The sequence below is a fragment of the Sminthopsis crassicaudata genome, chromosome 3, assembly GCF_048593235.1.
Source record: "Sminthopsis crassicaudata isolate SCR6 chromosome 3, ASM4859323v1, whole genome shotgun sequence".
In the NCBI taxonomy this organism is placed as follows: Eukaryota; Metazoa; Chordata; class Mammalia; order Dasyuromorphia; family Dasyuridae; genus Sminthopsis; species Sminthopsis crassicaudata.
In genome coordinates this window covers 575,196,916-575,220,444 of record NC_133619.1, presented here as the reverse complement: position 1 = coordinate 575,220,444, position 23,529 = coordinate 575,196,916, and the positions used below count along the sequence as shown (strand labels likewise).

At 37.4% G+C, this 23,529-nt stretch overlaps 1 protein-coding gene across 2 annotated transcripts in view; it reads right to left on the bottom strand.

Moving 5' to 3' along the window:
- LHFPL6 (LHFPL tetraspan subfamily member 6) overlaps positions 1–20,164 on the bottom strand; it is a 285,726-nt gene extending 265,562 nt beyond the window's left edge. The window contains exons 1-2 of one of the 2 annotated variants that reach the window (XM_074304849.1): positions 19,820–20,164; positions 17,846–18,434 (exon numbers count right to left, since the gene is read on the bottom strand). In XM_074304849.1, the coding sequence (XP_074160950.1) occupies positions 17,846–18,230 (385 nt within the window). In that variant the 5' untranslated portion in view covers positions 18,231–18,434; positions 19,820–20,164. Of the gene's footprint in view, positions 1–17,845; positions 18,435–19,039; positions 19,559–19,819 lie in introns of those variants that run through there. The other variant, XM_074304850.1, reaches the window with a different exon arrangement.
- Positions 20,165–23,529: the final 3,365 nt, after the last annotated feature.

Sequence of the window (23,529 nt, the reverse complement as noted above, 5' to 3'; positions counted from 1 at the left end):
AATCACCTCACTGTTGAGAAGAACCACACCCCTCAGGCAATGTTCTCTAGTAAAATCTCACGAACCATATGCAGTCTTACATTGAATCTAGTGGACAAAGACATTGTCTAATTTCAAAGTTAATGATAATTTTAATATTTTCTCCATAGACAATGGGATTTTAAAATAACAACAAAAATAATTTGGTACTAAACCAACTCTTCTTCATTTCTTTCTATCTCCTCAATATCCCAAATCTTATATATATGTATATATATCTTCACAATATATCCTAAAGCCATTGCTATTTACTACAAGTGAAGAAATACTTCATAAGAAAAGGCAGGATAAGTACCAGAATTAATATTATTTAACTGTTCCTTTTCTTCCTGCCTAAACCTGGTGTTCAGTCCATTATCATTTCAAACTCTCTAAAGGAAGTTGTTTGGTTCAATGGAGGGAAAACCTTTCTCAGAATCAGATGATCTCAATTTAAGTTCTGTATATGAGTCTTACAACATCATCCAATCATTTAGAAGTTGCAACACATTAGAAGCCATCTAGTCAAACTCCCTTTGCACCAAAGATGAAGGAATTGAGGCCATAGGAGGTTAGACTAACCTAAAGTCAAACAGGTAATAATTGGATTCCAACTTAGCTCCAATACTCTTACACTCTGATCCCTCACATTTGATCTACAAAATGAGTATACCACCTTTACAGTACTGTGGTGATGGAAGCCCTCTGAGATGATATTTGTAAACTGCTTAGCATAATTTCTGGCATATAATAGGCATTTAAATATATTTTATTTTTATTGTAAATGTGAGTTACCAACATCAATTTTCTTCTATAGAGACCAGGAAATTCTATGCTTACTGAATAGAATGTTCTTATAAGTAAGGAAAATACATTTGTAAATAGATATATTCAGTTCACACAACTTCATAAATAGCTGAGACTCTAAGGGAAGGGAGAAAGTAACTTCTACAGTTTGTCAAATTGCAGTAAATGATAGTTCAAAGTGTTCCTCTCCTCTCCATCTGAAGGAGGTTAGGTTAGGTTAATTCCCAAAGTCAAATTGGTAACAAGGGAGAGATCTAGGATGTAACCCCCAAGTCTTCTGATTTCAAATCCATGAAGCTTATTCCACCATGCTACACAATGTAAAGTGGTATGCCTAGGGGAAAAAATGATATGGGCAAATTAATGGTATATTCAGGCTACTAAATGGTGAAGGGTGAGAAAAAGCTATGTCCACTTCTGGAAGAATATTCTTTTCTTCCTTTTCAAATACAGTCAGAAAAAGACAATTGTATGAATGAACTGTCATCATACTTACAGCAGGCTCACTGTGCCACACTCTCTGTAAAGAGGGGAGGATGAGAATGAACATAAAAATTATATGAGAGGAATCTTTTGTTAAGGATTTTTGTGGAGCTTTGGGAAAGGAATACCTAATTACACATAAGAAAGCTATTACTTACACTTGGCGGACCCACCAAGGAATGCTTATGGTAAAATTCACTAATTAAATATCCAATTCTAATTTAATCACAAATTCAGAGAATCTTGAAAGGTCTTCCTTTTTTAATAATTTGACAAGTCAAATAGATGGAAGCTATCAATCGCATAAAATGCAACAACAAATCTAATTTTATAGCCCTTTATACAGCTGGCTCATTGAACATAACATTAACTCATAGATAACAATCAAGAGAGAACCTGTTTCCATATTTGCTTTACTTTCTATGTACAGATGTACCACAGCTTTCATAAAATGTGATAACAATCTATCAGTTCCCCAAGCTCAGGAACTAATTTACTTCAGATTTCTGACACTGATTTTAAATGATAAGCAAGCTGAAATATGAAACTCATTTGTTTCTGTATGAGTGAAATGAAGATATGATTGAAAATGTCATACTTTGTTTATGAAACGAAGATTCACAAAATCAATCTTACATGTCTCGAGCTTTGTTGTTGTTTTTGTTTTAATACTTAATTCTAAATTTCCTTCTTCTAAAACAGAGAAAAAGATATCATTTGGTTTTATGTGATAAAAGAATTTCATTGTTCCAAAATGTCTATTTCAACTATTTATATGAAATTCCCCCATGTGAAAGCACTTGAAAACACAAAGCACTAGGTAAAATTATTAAAAATTCTGAAAGCTGAATTATTCACATAAGAAAACAGCCTAGTCAGTAATATTCATATGCTTTTTCAAGCTGCTCAAAGTAGTACTGTGTAAGCAGAAATGGAGATAGTTTGATTTAAATGTATTTCTAAGAATTGTTTGAAAGTTTCCTGAAAAATTAGAATAAAAAAAAATGCTTGGTTTTTCATATAACCACAACTACAAATTTGTCTGGGTCAGATATATGATCTTCCAGCATCATTCCAGGATTCTTATATCATTTGTAAATAACCACATTTTTATGGCAATTCAGATCCACATACTAGATGGCTTTATATTCAATCTATTGAAATATTGTTATATATGTATCCATGCATATAGTATATATGCATGTATATTATATTATACCATCATCCTGAATTTATGCTACATCCTGAGTGCTTTCTCATAGACAGGACTACTACATTTTATCTTACAAATATTTCTCTCAAGTTGGGAGTGAAATGTATTCTTGTTATTATGATCATTCCTATTTTAGGAATAACCAAAAGGAGATCCAGAGAATGTAGATGACTTATTTAATGCTGCTTAGTTAATGAGTGGCTGCTGCTGAAATTCCAGCCTTTACACTTGAGTAAAGCTTCCCATTACATATGTCTTTATTCATCAATCAGGAAACAAGTACTTGATAAATATAAAGCTCTTTGCTGCTGCTATTTATCCATCATTCTCAGCAAGGACCATGACATCAGAGATTTGATGTCATCACATGTAAGTGAGTTGGATAACTGAGAGTGGGCAATAAAATTACCTGGAGATGGCCATACCTCTATGGTATGGAATAAAACAATAAAGTCAAGGTATGTCAGATCCCATTCTTGACTTTAAGGATCTTACAATCTAAAAGAGGAAGTAAGGCACAGACATGAAAGAATCAAAGAAATAAACAGAATTTGGTTTTCTTTTTCTCTAAGAATATTTAAGTATTTAAATATAGAAACTCACAATAAGAATTTTATTAAGAATAAAATACTATAATGATACAAAGATGGGAGAGGGGTAAGTGGAGAATAGTCCCTGTACTGAAGTTGGACCTGTAATTTAGCTACAGAAGGACAGAAAAATAAACAGAAATAACCTGTTATAAGGTAGAACAAAAGGAGCAAAAAGGATGCATATAAGATTGTAAGTAATCTATTGGTATTGTTTGAATGCCAAATGTATACTTGTCAAAAAGATTATTTGATGGAGAACTAATACATGACAAGTGCTTACATAAGGTGGTCAGAAAAAGTGATATAAGGACAGCAAAATAACTGTATGGACATGTATACATATATTGTATTTAACATATACTTTAACTTATTTAACATGTATTAGTCCACCTGCCATCTAGGGGAGGGAGTGGGGGGAAGAAGGGAAAAAAGTTGGAACAGAAGCTTTTGCAAGGGTCAATGCTGAAAAATTACCCATGCATATATCTTGTAAATAAAAAAGCTATAATAAAAAATAAAAATGATACAAGGACACTCTCAAGTTCTGTCTTAAGACTTTTAGAATTGATTGTATGACAGGGGAGACACTGGCCCAGGACCACCCAGCATATCCTCCCCTCATCAGATAAGGTGTTGTGAACTATGAGCAAAGTATAATTAAATTAGCTCAGAAGAAATTCGAGATGCATAAAGTTAGAGAAGTTACCTCAACTGTCCAAAGGGATTATTTGTGTCTGACCTGTGGCAGAGCATCCCAAGCTCATGTTGATTTGATCAGCCACAGTCAGACATACTATAGCTCAACTCTAATGTAGTGATATCATTTTGGTCTTCTTCAAGAATGAAGGACAACAATCAACCAACAAATCTATTGGTAGCATTGTCCCAGGTTGAGGATAAGGATCTAGAGCAGCAAAGGATAAATAAGTCTAAAAAGCTGTCTGAGATTTTGGTTCATGTTGGTCATGCAACTTACCTTGAAGAAAAAACCACAACGTCATAGCTGTTGCTTTCATTGCATTGTGGCCTATTGGATACAACTTTTCTTCCAGAATAAGTTCCAAGTTCAAATCAGACCTCAGAGACTTACTAGCTGTGTGACTCTAAATAAGTCACTTGGTTTCTTTCTGCTTCAGTTTCCTCAACTCTAAAATTAGGATAATAAAAGCATCTATCTCCTAGGAGATAATATTTGTAAAGTACTTTGTAAACTTTAGAGTTCTATGTAAATACCAATTATAATTAGCTCCAATCCAGGCCAACATGGTCCCTAGCTAGACAAATGAGATAAAAGGAGATAGTGTGGTCCAATCCATCGATTGTTGTCCTTCACTCTCAAAGAGAACCAAAACAATATCACTTACATATTAAGTCAGAGTCAAGTTACAGTGCCTGACTATGACTATTCAGATTAGAGCTTGGAATGTTCTACCACAGGTTGGACACAAATAGTTCCTATAAACATTTGGGATAGTGTCTCAAACTTTGCATATCTTGCATTTCTTCTGAGCTAATTCAGTTCTGCTTTACTCATAAAGCACAGCACCTTCTCCAATGAGAGCATGCCGTGCTGAGTGGTCCTGTCCCAGTGTCTCCCATCGAGTCACCTTTGCTGTCTCTGTTCCCTAGTTCTAGTGAGTGGACTCTTGGCTTGTCCTGCATTGTGGGGCCCAGTCCCAGTTCTAGGTACATATCTTCTTTCTCTGAGCCCATATGCTCATCTTCCATTTCCTCTAACTCTAGCACCTTGACACACTTTCATCAGTTCCCTCAGTTACTGAGTTCTTCCCATAAACCACAGACTCTTTGGTGAGGTCTCTGCTTCCTGATGTCAGATCTTCCTAATACCAAATATCTGCTATCTAGGCCTCTGACATACTCTCACTCTTCTCCATCAACCTGCTGGGTTCCTCTGCTGTCCAATCCATGTTCTGCTGACCCACTCTCCTGTTTAGATTCCCTTCTAGTGGCCATGGTTGGAATCTTTCTTAATTATCTTCACTATCACAGAAGTTCTGTGCAGTTTCTAGACTCCTGTACCCAGAGCGATACCAATCTGCCACCAATCAAGTTCCAGGATCAACCCACAGAATATTTGGAATGGTCAGCTCAGTAATAATTGGAAGTGAATGATGCTTTATGAGCAAGGAACTGCTATGATCAGAGCCTTCTAATTAAAAATATTAATCTGAATATAACGTGCAGAAAATGTTTGTTACTTGACAAAGTGGAAAATTAAAGAATAAAGCTTATATAGTTGATTTGTCCTTTATATAGATCAATATATCAAATACTAGTCCTGGCAAGCTAATAAACTACTTACTCACATAACCCATAAAACAAGATAGCCAACTGTGATTTCATCAAAAGAGGGAACTCCAGGATAATGGAAAAAATCCCTCCACTGATATAGATTAGCACCCTTTCTGAAATTTCTAACCTGACACAATTGCCTAGCATGCTTGACAAGGTGAGCTATTTGCATACTGACAAGGTGAGCTATTTGCATACTGACAAGGTGAGCTATTTGCATACTGACAAGGTGAGCTATTTGTAGCCATTAAGTCAGTGACAGAACTCAAACCCAGATCTCCTCAGTTCTCATTGCAAATTTCTGACCGCTGCACCAAGCTGCTTTTCTATAAGATGATTTGAAAGTAAAATGTATTTCTCCAGCCAAGAATGTTCTACATTAATTCTAAATTAGAATTTGCCCGAATACCTGACAACCACCTGATTAATCTTCACGATATTACAAAAATGAACCATCTTTAGATTGTTTGATTTGATCTACAATATCTACAATTTTATAATAGAAACAGTGTAATGAAATTCAAAGGGCAAAGGATTTGGAGAAAGAGGAAGAGGAGAAAGAGGTTCAAATTAGTTTTCCTTCTCACTACCTTGTGTAACACTGGACAAATCATCTCTTCTCTCCCAGCCTCATTTTCTTCCCTACAAAATTAGGAGTTTGAGGGCAGTTAGGTGGCGCAGTGGATAGAGCACCAGTCCTGAAATCAGGAGGACCCGAGTTCAAATCTAGCCTCAGACACTTAACACTTCCTAGGTGTGATGCTGGGCAAGTCACTTAACCCCAACTGCCTCAGCAAAAAAAAAAAAAAAAAATTTGGACTAGTTAACATTGATAGTCTCTTCCATCTCTAAATCTATTATCTTTTTTGTGATTTATGTATAAAGTTTTATTATATATATATAATATATATATACATATATATATCACTCCTTAAAAGAAAACCAAATTCTTAGCTTAGTGATTTTAGAAACCAGTCCAATTGTCTTTTGCCTTAACAAAGGATTATTATAAAAAGTATCATAATAAAAGAATTTTTGCATTGGAACACAATCTTCACACAATAAGGAAAAGGTCAAATTGTTCCATTGAAACAAAAATGGCAATATGTTTGTTATTCCCCAGATGCTTAGGCAATTTCCCCAGATGTTCTGCAACATGCTACATATGTCTGTTCATGTTCCTATCATATATATTTCTGACCAATAGACTAAATCCTGTTGTTATGTATAAAGGGGAAAGAAATAACAGTGCCTAAATGCCAGTGTAATCACTAAATATTTTATTAATCATGAATAAATATTTGCCTGAAAGATTACCATTTCACCTTATGAAGCTGAAAAATATTTAAAGTTAGGAGACTGGAACCCAGGGAGAATCTAGTGAGAATCTAATAGATAGGATCCTTTTCATTTTTTGAGTGAGACTATTTCCAACCCCTCTATTAATCAATAGGCTTACTGTGGCTCAATCAGCACCTCTCTCTTAGACACAGTATTGTTTTTGAGAAATAGATAGTGGAGCCAGGTAGCATATTAAACACGTAGTGAAGAAGCCTTAAATTCAAATCCTACCTCAAACATTTATTAGGCCTAGAAACCTGGCCAAGTCATTTCACCTCTCTTAGCTTCAGAATCCTCATCTATAAATGGGGATAACAATAGCTCCTACCTTAAAGAGTTGTTGTGGAGATAACATGAGGTAATACATGCAAGACATTTTGCAAATCTTAAGATACTTTATAAATGAATAAATGATTGAATGAATGAATAAGTACAATTGATCATTATTAACTAATTAACTAATAAATTATTAACATACTAAACAAATCAAGCATTTATTAAACAATAAACAAAATAAACAAATATTTATTAAGCTCCTACTGTGTTCTGGGCACTGTGCTTGGGATACAAAAAGAGGTAAAAAAACAAGCTCTGCTTCAGGAAGCTTGTAGTTTAATGAGGGAGACAACACCAAGCAAATATTATATAGGACATATAAATTACATTGGAAAAATAGAAGATAATTAACAGAGAGAAGGTACTGGAGTTAAGAAGGGTCAGGGAAGATTTCCCATTGAAAGTGGAATTTAGTTTGGACTCAAAAGGAAGCCAGAGAAAGAATTGGAAATTGGCAGATGTCCATCAACTAGAGACTGAGTGAACAAATTGTGGTACATGAATATAATAGAATACTACTGTTCTATAAGAAATGATGAAATGAAGAAAAAGCCTTGAAAGACTTACATGAACTGATGCTAAGTGAAGTGAGCAGAATCAGGAGAATATTGTACACAGTAACAGATTTTGCGATCTTTTAACTATGATAAACTTAGCTCTTACCTCCTGTCACTGGATGGAAGAAGCAGCTATCATTTTCTAGGCTCTATGCTAAACATTGGGGATTCAAATAAAGGAAAAAAATAGTACCTGCTCTCATGTAGCTCTAATGGGAAAGATAACTTGTGAACAACTACGTACAAAAAAGAAAAAGAACAGGATAAATTAGGAATGATCAACAAAGGAAAATCATTAGTATTAAGGGGATTTTAAGAAAGGTGAGATGTAGAAAATGGGATTTTTGAAGGAACTTGAAGGAAGACAAGAAAGCTAGACATGGAAATGAGGAGAGACAATTCCAGAATGGAGGACAGACAATAAAAATGCCTAGAGTCTAGATGTGGAATGTTTTACATATACAAGAAACAGTAATGAAGGGGTGGATATTTTACAAATACCTGAGTAGCAAACATCTGTAAAAATAAGAACATCTGCCATTTGCCCAAGTAAAGTGAAATAGGACTAGCAGGTTAATGAGTAAAGTTCTCCTTAGAGACTGCTAACATCTAGTGATAAAAATATTGTACTATAGGGTATGCTCTGCCACTCAGCCAAATGACAAACAACTTGTACAGTAAGATATTCAAGCAGATGTGGAAAGAGCTAGAGGGATCAAGTGTTCACAGTTCAACAATGACAGCTTTGTTCTATCTGCAACTTTTTAAACTGTATCTTGAGATGTTATAGAGTGACCTTTTAAACCCATTATCAATAAGGCATGTGCTCTGAGTTGGTTTTTTTTCCCAAAATCATTTACGAATTTCACTTATCATTTACACTTCTTAAGATTCCCTTATAATACACAGCAAAAATTTGCAAGACAGCTGATCCACATTGCATCAAAGAGCAACACATTTTGTTTGGTTTTTAAATGGCCTAGGAAGAGAAGTAGTATCATGCAGTGGAAAGAATTACTGATTCTAAAAATCACTATGATCTAATCAAGAAATTGTCAAACATTCATCAAATTTTCACTATGTACAGGGTACAAAGATGAAATAATTCTTACTCTGATTTATTGCTAACTAGAGGCAACAAAAAGAAAGACATTAAAAATCAAAAGAATGTCTCTACATGATTTTGTTCAGAAAAAAGCAAAGTGAAATAATCATGGGAAATTGAGGTCATACCAAAATCAGTCTGGAGAATTCAAAGGGGAAAATCATCACAAATGTGACATTTAAAATTGCTGCTAGATAAATCTGAAATTCAATAAATAATTCCTCATAATATTTATATTTTCAACAGATAATAAAAGTGATGATGTTTATTACATAATATGGTTTTTAAGGTTTGCAAAGCACTTAACATAAATTATCTCATTTGAGCCACAAAACAACTCAGGAAAGGATATTTAACACAGCCTTAATCCCCATTTTACAGATGAAAAAACTGAGCTACATAATGGTTGAGTGTCTTGTTCATGATTACATAGCTAATAAATGTTACATTCAAGTCCAACCTAGACCTTTCTGATTCTAAGTCTTGCACAGTCTTCTACCTTTTGCTTTGATTTATTCGTGTTTCTTCAAAAGTAAAAACAAATGATGTGAAAAAGAGAATGATTGCCTAAATATAGATAACTGTAATTTTTCCCAGGAATTAAGAACTCCCAAGGGAAGAAATTCCCTCTTCCAATGCAAGTGATCACCTTATTGACAGCTAATAGACACAGGATAAGTAACTACTCAAAGTATGGCATCCACTTTGTGTCAGAGACAGGCCTTGAACTTTTGTCTTTCTAGCATTAAGGCCAGTTCTCCATCCATTACACTGAAGTACTACGCTAAATAAATATGGCTGGAGAATAAAGGGATCCAAGCAAATTCCAAGTTGAACAATACTATCTTGCTGCTACAGTCTAAAGCAATTTTAAAGCAAATGCTGTGTTATCTTTACATGTAAGGGACAAGTAGACCTTCAATGTATTAAAAGTTATTACTGTAGAAACCACTGTTTGGAAAATCCGATCTGACAATTGCTGTAGCAGCTGCAGAAATCAGAAAAAACTTCAAGTAGTGGGGAGCTTTGAAGGAAACTGGAGAAGCAGAGAAAAAAGAGACAGTGCATTCCAAGCGTAGGGGAACAGACAGGGCAAAGGCATGGAAACAGGAAGTGGATTGTTGTGTCTAAAGAATAAAAAGAAGGTCAGCATCACAGAGTATGGAGACAAGCCCAGAAAGGAAGAGAATGGGGCCACGTTTAAAAAAAAAAAGCTTTAAATGTCAAAGAGAGGAAAATACTTTTGATTCTAGAAGTAATAAGGAATCACTAGAGTTTATTGAGTTGGGGAGTAGCATGATCAGACCTATATTTTAAGAAAACAATTTTGATTAATATTCTCAGCAAGGATATATGTACAGATTTTTCTCATAACAATTTTAAATGGCAAAGCAGGTATGTGTTGGCAATAGGTAGCATTTATGTAGCACTTTAAGTTTTACAAAATACTTTACAAACATCTTACTTTTTCCCCACAAGCCTGAAAGCTAAGTACTATTATTTTATTCTATTCAGTTCCATCTCTCTGTCATGATTAAACATACTCAGGCCTGTGATGTTAAAGTCCAAGCATAATTGCTCTATCCTCTTATAATATTATTTGAAGATCTTTTCCATTTTTCTTCCATTTGCTGCCCTCTCATTTTCATCCTCAAATGCTCTCCCTATTATTCTGATTAGTCAAATAATAAATAATGGAAGAGCCTGATAAATAATAATTCACTTAATGTTCTATATGGAGATTGGGGGTAGGCAGATAAGAGTTCTACTACACATAATGAAAATATATTACATTAAATTCTAGTTATCAATGCATCAAAATAATGTCATTGGTTGTAAAGATCCAAGGAAGAACAGCGCAAGACTAAAGTTTAGAAAACACATTAGAAATTCTATTCTAGAGAGAGAATTCTGGGAAGATGGTGAAGTAGGCAAATAAATTTCAAGCTCTCCAGATTTCCCCTACAAATAGAATATATTCGTGCCTTAGGATAGAACATAGAATGGTGAAAAATCAAAAAGATGTAGGGCAGAATAGGGGTCCTCCTGATACAACCTGAGACGATCCACAGACTCAGGACCAAGGATTAACTCTTGTGAAGTGCAAACACCTCTGGGACTCCTGGAGCTGTTTGGATGTGATTGAAGCTTCAGTAGGAACCACAGAAACTTTCAGCTCCTGGACAGCATGGAGAATCAGAGTCTGAGTCCGGGAAGAATGAGGGAACCTTGGGTAATTAGGAACACCTGGCCCAAATGTATTGCAAGACTCGGCCTTGAGCGAGAAGGAACAAGTACCTGATAAGTGCAGAGGCAGTGGAGTAAGGATGCTACTGGCTGCTGGCACTTGCAGGAGGGTTCACCCTCTGTTCTGGTTTGGGTTTCCACATCTTTCTGAGGAAAGAACACCATCCTCCCACCCCATGATTGAAAATGTTTATATTAATACCTCTTATTTAAAAAAAAATAAACTGACAAAGCAGAAAAAACCCCACCCCACCATTGAAGCATACTATGACAACAGGGAAGGGTGGGGTTCACCTTCAGAAGAGGACACTGAAGTAAAAAAAGCTTCTACCTCCAAAGAGTAATGTGAAATGGCTCTGCCCAGAGAGAATTCAGAGAACTTAAAAAATAATTTTAAAATTAAATGAGAGACATTGAGGAAAAAACTAAAAATAAATAGACACCATCTAAGAAAAACAAGAAAATTATGGGGGAAAAAAAGGTTAACCAAATAGAAAAGGAGATAGATTCTCAAAGACAAAAATAACTCTTTGAAAATTAGAATTGGACAAGGGGAGGCCAGTGAAGCTATGAGAGACTAAGAAATAAGAAATGCTACTCTGTAAGAAGAATATTGTGGAGAAAGTACCAATTGCTTTCACACATTATCAAAATATATAATGTATTAACACATGAAAAATCTTATTCTCTGCTGAATTAAAAGTTCACCAAACACATTATCTATCCTCAAGGAATTTCCAAGTCTTAAAGGGATGACAAACATATATAAAGGAAGGGGGGAAATATGTATCAAGTGCCTACTATATATTAAGTACTTTATAAATATTATTTCATTTGATGCTCACAATAATTATGGGAAGCTGCTATTATCATCTCCATTTTACATTATAGGAAACTGAGGAAAAGAGAAGTTAATTGTCTTATCCACTTAACCACATAGGCAGAAGTGTCACAGACCAGATATGAATTCATTTTCCTGACTCCAGAGTTTAAAACGCAATATGTCCTTAGGCTTTCAATATAGTCTAAATTTATTAACTTTAAACCAAGTACATTCTTCGTCTAAAAACACAATACCTCCAATCCACTATTAATGAGACTTGGGCTTGAGTCTGTTTTTCCACCCTGGTATTGGGTACTATAAATCCACCCACAATTTCAAACTCAATCCCCCCACATTTGTGACACAGCTGCCTAGTACCACAGGTGTAATCTGTGACTGTGGAACAAAGGCTTTCTCTTTGTCAAGTAAACCGGCCAAGGAACTAAGGGTTGTGAAACCTGAGAGCAAATTACTGAGGGAAAATGTGTAGTCTCTTTCCCTAGAAATCTTTTGGACCAGGAGAGATACTCATCAGTCTGAAGTGGTTTAAGACTAATTCTTCCTAGAGGCAAGAGTATGGGCTCAGGGTCCCTTCTTGCCTTAATTATTCTGTTATTTTAAGACAGAAGTGGCTGATGTGGGTTGGCATTACTATAACCAGCAGAATTCAAGGATGGAAGTGTCAGCATCTCCCTTAGGCTTCATTCTTGCAATGTGGCTCATTCTTTCCAAATGCAAACTAGATTAAAATCTTATTTCTGGGCTCTCCATTTACAACTTCTTATGACTGGTACAGAGATTTTTTTTTTCATTTTAAAACTAACACTTCAGACCATGTACCAAAAAGTAAACAGTAAATAAGAGTGCAAGAACCAAAATAAAAGCCAGATCAAGAGAAATCAATTAGACTTTACTGTATTTGCCATGTGTCAGGTGCTATGTTAAATACATCATAACAGTCTCTGCTCTCAGAGAGCTCACAATCTGATGTAAAGAGACACAATGCAAACAGCTATTACACGCAGTTTGATTCCCCAGAAAAGTTTAACTGGTACAACAGTTGCAGAAGAGGTTTATTCAGTGTTCTATAGTGTAGTTGGGATGCTAGCTCTAAAACAAGGAAGGTACCCAAATAGGGAGAGAGTTTGGTGTGCTCAATGCACAGTGAACATCTTCACTCTCACTACATCTTGGTCCTTTCTTTAACTAAGCTCTGAAATCAAGCAATCAGCAGTCAACTGTACTGAATGCAAATTATATCAATAAATAGCCATACTACTGCTAATTTAGTCTGCAGATTATCCACTGAATGACTACATTACAATCATGTATTGGTAGAGTAGGCAATTTTCTACACAGTGTAGTTTAAGAGACACTGGAAAATCTCTGCCTACTGCTGAGTTATTAACATGTTTACTCCCTCTATTTCCAAGCCTTTACATTAATTCAACTGAACACATATTTATGAAGTGTCTGTCACCTCAAATCACAGATTTTCTAGCTGGAAGATCCTATAAAGGTATTCTAGCCCAAACTCAGTCATTTTATAGAAAAGAAAACTGAGAGCCAAGAAATTTGAGTGATTTGACCAAAGTCACATAGATGATAGAGTAAAAATCTTAACCCATGTCTTCCAAATGATGTGCTATAGGACACTCTGCTCATTTTTAAATTAGGGAATAATTACCAAATGCCTACTGGTACAATTCACCCATAAGACAGGGTGTTTTGTTTAATGCTTATTTTTGGTCTGGACTTGGGATTTCATTGGTGTGATGAATTCTCATTGTAGGGGTTCCTTTTACTTATGGAGAATCATAACTCTCTTGCAATTTAGTTTTAGAAAGGTGTGTAAGATAGGGGGAAATTAAGTAAGGCTTGGAGTATAAAGGGATTAAATGTTAATAATAATAATAATTGCATATACCTACATATACATATACATTTTATATGTATACATACATATGTGTATGTATGTATGTGAATGTGTATATATATATATATATGATATTGATTCCCCTTGGATCTCCCTTGACTAAGGCTTCTATAGATGTTTTCACTGGGCTCTGGATAAACTCAAAAACTAAATTTAGCCCAGAAATTATCTACTTCTTAACCGGTTGTTCCTTTACCAATCCAGATATAATGTAAATATATAAGTGGAAAAATTAACAAAAAACTAGGTGAAACATATGGTACATTCACTATGCTTCCCACTCCTGTACCACAATTCCCTTCAGGTGAGACCCCAAATTGAGATCCAGACCTCTCCATCACCAGATGCCAAATTTCAACAAGACACACCAGTCATTATAACCCTTTTGCAGAATACTTTAATCAGTTTCACTGTCTTTAGTTCCTCAAAACAGTATTTTCATTTGGCATCTTTTCTGCATAGAATTAAAAGGAAACTAAGAAGAGAAATGAAGGCTTTATTCAACACAAATGAAGCAATCCAATGTGTATCATGAAGAAATTTCTTCTTAATGAAAACTCAAGTGAAGCACTTTTTGCATGTAGCAATATTTGAAATTGCACAATTGATGCCACATATCAAACCAAAAGGGGGACAAGAGAATTATATCCAATTTTCTCACAGTATCATCACTGAATTGTGCACACCTGCTTTTCCACTAAAAATAAGACTTCTAAGCATTGATCATTTTACCTTTTAAAATCTCTCATAATAGGGCTCATAATACTTGGTGCAGCGAGTAGAGCACTGAGCCTCGAGTCAGGAAGATCTGAGTGCAGATCTAGCCACAGATATTAACTAGTTGGGTTACCTAGGGCTATTAAGTTACCTAATTTGTCTCAATTCCCTCATCTGTCTAATGGAGAAAATAATAGTACCCACCTCCCAGGGTTATTGAAGAATCAAATGAAATAATCATAAATCCTAAATCATGTAAAACATTTAGCGAAATAATCATATATCATAAATCATGTAAAACACTTAGCGCAGTGCCTGGCACATAGTCAGTACTTTAGTTGCTCTGGTACTCAGTTTCCATGATGATATTTTTTTAAAAAGATTTCTGTGGCAGGAAAAAAAGTACTTAAGGCTCACAGTCCAATGACCACAGGAAAATTTTCTATTATAACAGGTGGCAAATTTTCAATGCATTTACTCTGGTTCAAATGATTCTACTTTAACTTTTATCCTTCCAAAACAGGACAAGTCTGATTTTAGACTGAAGCTTCACCCTTTATCTTATTCTCACTTTGGTAGAAGTTTGACTCCCTGACATTACACCATCTGGGCCAAATCTCTACACAGCAGGCAGAGTTGTTAAGTAGAAATGGTTCTGTCATGTGAAATTCACTTGCTTCCTGCTGTCTAAGTAAATCTTGGGTTTACCTAACTCTAGGTAAACACAACCTTCTGGGCAAGCCAGTTTAATAAGAAAATCTGCTTTCAGCTTTGTACTCCCTGAATAGACTGCATCTCCAAAGCTTCACAGCCATAGGTTTTAATAATGTTAGTTTAGCATGGGGCATACTCTTCAAAAACCTCTCACTCAGGTCCTAGTCTCTCCCATCCTCTTACTTTCTCATCTGTTTTCTATTTTCATGAAATGAAGTCACTCAGATTAGTCCTGAATAGAAAGACTCAATAATTGGAAAACTATAGGCTGAAGACTTTTTAAGTAGTCTTTTTGTATGGTCTAGCCTTTTAGGAGAATATTGTGATGATCACTCTATAAAGAACAGCTTTGTCATTTTTGTAATATTTCAGATTTTTTTAAAAGGAGAAGGACTGAAGTTGCTGTTATCAACTATAACCCTGGGTCTACTTACTTGTGCCCTCAAGAGGATAGAATCAGAATAACTCTCATACCTTCTTAGGATTAGTTTCAAAATCATCAATAGAACTTTAATATAGCTTGCATCTTCAGTGGTAGATCTATTACAGAAAAATCAACTGTTTAGGGCAAAGTACTACTTCAGCTGTCTTTCACTCTAACCAGAATCTGAGTCAAACAAAAAGTAATCATAAAAAGAAATTTTTTTAAAGTTTTTAAAGTTTTCAATAGATTTCTATCTTTGTTTTCTGAAAATAGTTATGTTTATCTTGTCATGTTTTGGAACTATGTGACTTCAAAAAGGAATATGTATGTGAGCATTTCATGGTTAGATTCACCTACTACTTACTGTCTTTCAGAGTTGTATATGTTTAAAGATAATCAATGAAAATGGATTTCTCTTTGTAAGCAATTTCCTTTATGCCAGGAAGAGTAACAGTCTGCACTAATTAAGGAGAACAGAATGTAATACTTACTGTAAAAAAGAAAAGTCATAATTCTTTACCCAGGTAAAGTGCCAAAATCAACCCATTTATGAGTGAAGAAAAATAATGTGGTCCCAACTATTACAACAATGCCCTCAAAAATGAGGCATTTATAAGAATCAGCACTTTTATATCTATGTTCTGAAACAACTTTGTTATCCATGTTCCAGTTACAAAGAAGCCTACTCTTTGTTCAAATGTTAAACTGAATCTCAAAAAGATAAAAAAAATAACAAAAAACCCACAATGGTTTTACCATTTGCCTAAGTTCTCTTTATCACCCAACAGAAGTAAATCAGAAACCAGCATAAAAACCAAGAAATGGAAAAACCAAGTTCGCATTTGAAACTTTCATTTGTTTTTCTGCAGTACTGTTCCTTCCAGTCTCTGAAGAACTCCACCTTTTTGTACAATGTTACTGAGCGGTTCCACACCAGATAAGCTGATTGGCTATTCTGAGAATGAAAAGAAGACTCAAGGGATAAACATTCTTGGCTTGTTTTTTTCTGGATCTTCTCAGTAACACACCAAAACTTAAGAATTCACTTTTCCTTCATGACAAAGTTACATGCTTTGAAGAATTTTCCATTCTCCCTGGTTTTCTGCTCTATCTATGAATGCCATATTTCCAGAGTAAACTCCAAATCTGGCAGGCTCAGCCAGTCAGCTTGAAGAATACAGGTGAAAAACACAGTGGAAAAACATATAATGTACAATTAAAACCATATGATCAGAAGGAACAAACCAAAACTTGCTGGACAAAGTTTTTTTTTTTCTGTTGTTTATCAATAGAAATGTCCAATCTGGTAAAAATCAAACATAATTTCCATGAATATTTTCCTTTGCCTATGGCAAGGTCTCCAAGAACAGGTAAACTCTTAATGCTATAATCAAGCTTCTAACATTAATTCTCTTTCCAGTGGTCATCCTTGCAGTGATGACAATGTCACTAGACTGTGTGATTAAACTGTTTCCATTAGCATAGTAAGTAAAGAGCTAACCTTGAAGTCTGGCAAACCTGAATTTCATTCTCATTCTAACACTTAATACTGACTGTGGGACCCCCTGGGAAACATTTAACCTCTCAGGGCTTCCCACTAACTCCTTAAGTATAAATTAAAAAAAAAAATGTTGCCTATATTGTAGAAGTACTTCACCAAAAACTTCCTATAAGTAATGAAGACACAAGTTCACTTCCTACAACATACCATTTAATTAGAGATACAATGTAAACCCAAGTTGTTATGAAATTTCATCACAAACAAAAAAATAGCAAAGAGTAATACAAATATCAAAGACTGCAAAACCACTTTTCATTTCCATATGAAATCTTAATCACCAAAAATGGCATCATGTAATCTTATTGTAAAATCATGGCAAGATGATGACTGGGAATGTAAAATCTATCTTCCCTGCTCTGTTTCCAATTTAATCCAGTACTGTTACCCCATACAGGTGAATCTGACAGGTCAATGATGCATCACGCTTCAATGCATATGTGAAACATACATGCTGCTGTAGAGTATTGTAGAATAATTCCAATGAGTTCTTTTAATTCTGTCCTACCATTAGAGGCACAGCATTATATAGCCCATCCAGCTGTTAAGTGGTATCTGAACAAGAATGACAGGACCCTAGCAGAAAAGCAGCAACACAAATTAAAATAGAGATTATAGGAACCAACCTGAAAATTACTCAAAAATCAAGTGATCACTTACCCCCTAGGAACTGAATTCCTCCTGCCACCCTGCCGACTGTTCTTGAGATGAGCTCAGACACACAGCAACCCATGAGGGCAGTCAGTGCCACCAGGAGAAGAAGGCCACAACCCAGCCCGGTCACTACAGTACAGATCCTCCATTCTGCACTGGGGATACCTTGAAAGGAGGCATAGCGCCCACACTCCTCCACCATCACCATCGTCTGGCGATTCTCATCATGCACTGGATATGAGCACCTCCGAAAAGTGCCAAAGGACACTGGTTTTCCCATTTGGGATCCTAAAAGCCAGTAAGGCATGAAGAATCCTACACAGGAGGCTGCAGCACAGAGAAAGGAGAGCAGCGCCCATATCACACCTGTGCAGGTTAGGCTAGATGCCATGATTTTGTCCAAAAACACTAGATGCTGCAATGAGGACCCACAAAGCACCAGAACTAAGTTGTTCCTGAGAATGAAGAGTATTGATATGTCAAAGGAAGACTCACAGGAAGCCTTAATCCTTTAGCTTTGGAAAATCTTCTGAGAGGCAATCTTAAATTTTATTGGCCATCAACTTCTTTTCTTCTGTAGTACGGAGAATAATCCCTAGTGAAAAAACAGCAGAAGAAATAAGGTTAAGCGTCTTGAGAAAAGTGATCATACCAACTAAGTCGACTCAGTTTGAAATTCTATGAAATCCCAAGCCTTTATAAGTGATTTTCATTATACCCCAAGTTGAGTATACCTGACTCTCTCCTCCCACAATCTTGGTCAAGTAATTATTGACAGCTATTAAAGAAATGCATGCCATCTATTTGCCAAGTTAGTAAATTTACTTCATGTTACAGGCAATAAAATTAGTTCAGAAAGTTCACTTGCAGTAAACTTATCATCGGGTTTTAAAATAAAATAAGCCACAGCAGAGTTTGTTTCCTTTCTTAGATTTTAGCCTCCAAACATTTGTTTCCAATACGGCTTTCCCAAGTTTTTACTCTCCAAGTTCATTCAGAGTAGGTACAGACTGAGTGGCCTTAGAGGGGTACGGGCTCACTGTCTGCGTACAGTAGACAACTAACCCTGGGCTCCCTCCCTTTCACACACCCACAGAGACACACAGAGTGGAGAATCTGGTCATTCCTTCAGCCTCAGCAACGACTGTCCTCCAGTGAAAATGAAAGCATGTGTATGTGTGGTCTCACAATGAAACCTACTTGCCCAACCCGATTCAGCGGGTCGCCTTCCAACCAGAGAAATAAAGCAAGCTCTCTGTTTCCTTCACCGAGGACCACAGATGGAATCTGAATGTCCTTCTCCGGCCCTCATCTTCCGCCTCTCTAGGTCTGACTACCCAAAACTTTCCACAAACGAGTGAAAATGTGAAAGAAATCCCGTCTAGCTCAACCGCTCAAACTCCATTACTTAAGTATCCAGTCAGGCTTGGGCTGCCCTGGAGGGTGCCTTAGGCTGGGCTCTCTCTCTCCAGAGCAGCCCTGGATGTCTTTGGGAAAGGCCCTTTGGCCCCTTTCCTGAATTCTTTCGGCGGCAGGTCACTCCGGAGTTAGCCCGTGGGAGCTCTGCTGGCCGCAGCCAAGCTAGGAGAGGAAACAAGCAGCAGAACCAGTGAAAAGGGCCCCTCGTCTACAGCTGGAGGTTAGAAACCACCTTCATGCCCCCGCGATCGGGGAGACCCCAGCTTAAAGACGCACAAAGAATGCTTCTTTCCTGGGAGTTGGAGAGTCTTGGCTCGCGCTCTCTAACCCCGTGCCCTGCCCTGCCCGCCGAGGGAAGGATGGGAAGCAGCACCTCCTGGGAACAGACACAGAATTAGACCCTGCCAAGGAGGAAGGACGACGGGAGAGCAAAGCTTGGCTGAGCCCCTGAGTCCCGGAGCAGAGAGCTGCCAGGGGTCAGGGGAGAGAGAGGTCCCTTTCCTGCCCGCATCCTCATCCCGGTCCCCGTCCGCCAGTCGGAGCTCGGAGAGCGGCACTTACATGGTTCGCAAGGCGGCTGGCTCCTTTCCTTCCCGGTCCCGGACGCACATGCAACTTGCTGCCTTTCCCGAGCAGTAACATCCACGAAAAAGACGCCCCAGCCTTGTCGTCTGCCTCCCGGCCAAAGACTGGGAAGCTGACTTTAGGAAGCTAGAATCCTGTGGGAGGCTAGGGCGCGCCGGGTGGACAGGTTTTCCAGGAGGAAGGAGCGGAGATATTTCAAACTCCTGCTGCTGCTGCCGCTGCCGCCGCCGCCGCCGCTGCTACGCTGTGCTCCAGAGAAGGAGGGATGTGGACGCGCCGGGGCGGCCAGGATCACACGCAGATGAACAGATCTCCCTTTGGCAGGCTAGGCACGCACAGCCAGCCTCCTCCCCTCTCCTCCCCAGCCCTCCCCTCGCTCTGCTCCCCTCCCCCTTGCACCCGGTGGGACCCCGCCGCAGACAGAGCGCGAACTGAGGCGGGCGGATGAGGACATTCCTGGAGAGCTGGGAGCACTATTGGAGGGGGAGTGGGGGTGTGGGAGGCAGGGAGCGGGTTTTCAAACCCTCTCCCAAATGGGAATGTTTCTCAGTTAGGGAATAACGAGCCTAGCAGTCTTTCCGTACCTCCCACCTCCCCCCCCCCGCCCCGCAACGTCTTTACTAAGTAGTGTTAGTGGGACACGGGGAGAAGGGGCGAGGGGGAGGGGGGCGGACCAAAAACCGAAAACGGACCAGAAGCCGGAGAAAGAAAAATGGGAAGTTGGTGGCTTTCTTGTGGCCTTCCAGTGGTGTTAAATGAAGACACGCCCTTATTGCCTCTTCTCCTTTAACCTCTGTGCCAGGTTTCCTTGCCTTCCTTAAGGGATGCTCTCCGGAGGCAGAGCCTCAAAGTTCCAGGCTCTAGTCTTTACCGTGCGAATCGCCTGCTGACCCTAGCCCTTTGGAAGGGCTCTAAGAGTGGGTGTGTATTTCAGAATGGAAGAGGAGAGAGAGTAGGAGCTTTGTTTGCGGGTGGTCAGGGACACCAACAGCCGCCTCTGGCAGACAGCTATGGAAAAGGTCAAGGGAAGGAGCTACTGGCTCATAGTTTTCCCCGGACACTTGGGAACATTTCCATGGGCGTGGCTTACGTGTGATGGAATGAAATTATAGCAAATCTACACTTTTCCTGCCCGCAGCGCTTGAACTCTTTCAGACATTAACCCTAACCCTTTTGGAAATTGAGTTCAGTTTTAAAAGGGTAATTAACTGTAGTTTGTGGATTCTCAACTGAAGACGTTAAAAATCATCTGTGAACAGAAAAACCTTCTCTGACCTGGAATAAACTCTACGTGACTATTACGTTGTCAAAAGCCACGAAGGAGCAAGTCTATTTTAAAGATACAAATATGGATATATTGCAAATATACAATTGTATATGTTTTTTAAAAGTGCAATAATTTTAATTGCTAGTTACCCTGAAATCGTGCCCATTGACTTTCACAGCAACAGAAGTTGGAAATATGGGTCCTTGTACCTTGTTTTTTGTTTTGTTTTGTTTCTTTTTTTTTTCCAAAAGGTTTTGAAATAGTTCAACAGTTTGCAAGAAAAAAAAAAAAAAAAAAAACTACCAAGCTCCATCTAATTTTTAGATGGAGTTTTCCCCTGACGTTTTCCCCTGACATTCATTCTTTTCCCCCCTTGAGTTATTAATAATAAATAATAAGACTAGAAGTGTAAACATATTTTAAATCTAAGAAAATGCGGTTGTACATTGTAACTCTAGACAGTAAACAGCAGGGCTTCTGACTTAGTCTAGCTAGAGCACAATCACATATGGGGCACGTTGGGGAAATGTGACTCAGAGATGAAGAAACTGAATCTTCAGAATGATACAGGAAACCCGGGTAATCCCTTAGTTCCTCCGGGCTCCCAAGGCTGCGGGAGGAGGGGTCGGCTTTATCCAACAGGACTAACCACAGATCTGGAGTGGCCAATACAGTAGATCTTAAAGATAAGTAATCTGCTATCTGACTCCCTCTTTCCTCCTCTCAGACCAACCTGTCAGGACTCTTCTGAGACTTTCCTTGGAATGCTTGTGCCCTCTTCCCCTCTAGCAAAAGGGAAAACTAACTTGCTTACAATTGGAAGCTGATAATTTGCTGTCCTAAATAAGCTTAAGAATGTGTACTAAACAGGCTGATTTCAGAAAACCCTAGAAAGACTTACAGGAACTGATGCCCAGTGAAGTGAGAACCAGGCGAACATTGTACAAAGAAAAAGTAAGATTGTGTGATGATGAATAATGATACATTTATCTCTTCTCAGCAATACAGTGATCCAAGACAATTCCAATCCACTTTGGATGGAAAAAGCCACTCACATCCAGAGAAAGAACTATGGGGGCTAAATGTAGATTGAAACATACTGTTTTCACTTTTTGATATTTCTTCCTCCTGGTTTTCCCTTTTATTCTGATTTTTCTTTCACAATATGACTATTGAAAATATGTTTAAAGTGACTGTACATGTATAATCTATACTGGTAATCTATATTGGATTGTTTGCTATTTTGGGGAGGAAGTGTAAAGGAGAAAGGAAGAAAAAAATTTGGAACTCAAAATCTTACTAAAATGAATGTTGAAAACTATCTTTATATGTAATTGAAAAAAAATACTAACTAGTGGGAGGGGGGAATAATATGTCTCAAATCACTGGCTGCCTCTTCTGATTTGTGTTTCTTTCCTGAACATAAGTGACTGAGAAGAGATGAACACTTCTATCTTCAGAGGCAACCTTGTGAGTTGAAGAGATCGGAAGCTCCTCTGTCCTTTGCTGGAGTTAGTTGTGCTTTCTAGAGATTGGTCTCTTTCTGCTACTACTAAAGAACTTCTTTGAGAAAATGACCAGTATGTGGGATGAGCCCAACTCCCCAGTTTGGCTTGTGAGAAAACACGATCCTAGAGGTAAATATTTCAATAGTGAAAGTGAAATGTCAATTCAACAGCTTTGAAAAATACTTTGTGTTTTGAAATTTTAAGTTCAACCTTAGAGAAAAGTACAATGGTAATTATGTTACTTCTTATATTATTTAAGTCTTTGTCAGTGTATGTTTTGGAGTCATATTAAACATTCTTTGTGAGTATGTCATATCTAATTTACCAATAATTGAATACCTTTTTTTCTTCCATTTTGGGGAAACCTTAATATGAGTTAATCCTAAACTTCAAAGGATTCTTCTTGAATCTTTAGGGGGAGGCCATAAAGAGCCACAGAGCATGTGAAAAGAGAGTATGATTTTTCTCTCTAATGTTTTATGATTCTTTTCTCTAATGTTTTAAGTTCAGTTCAGTCTAGTTCCCAGAAAACTGAATCCAATATCACTGAAGAGAAAGAGAAAGTGAGTGAGCTAGTTAGTATCCCTGGAGGGGTTATTGTTCATCCTTCATTTTTGAAGAGAGCCATCTATGGAGGGCCAGTAGGTCCATGCCCATATTGGCTCACCATCTCCCTAATAATTGTAAAGATGTATTTAGTAAAAATCAGGATAATCTTGATGGAGAATGCCTGCAACAGAAACAAGACATTTTAACTTTACTATTTACCCCTTAACAATAAATTAAGGACATACTTGAGGTAAATACATTAGTATGATAATTTCTGCTATTTATTACTCTGTTTTGACAAGTACTTTGATATTGATAAAATATCACAACTATTTACAATTCTGTTGATGTTGATGAGCATC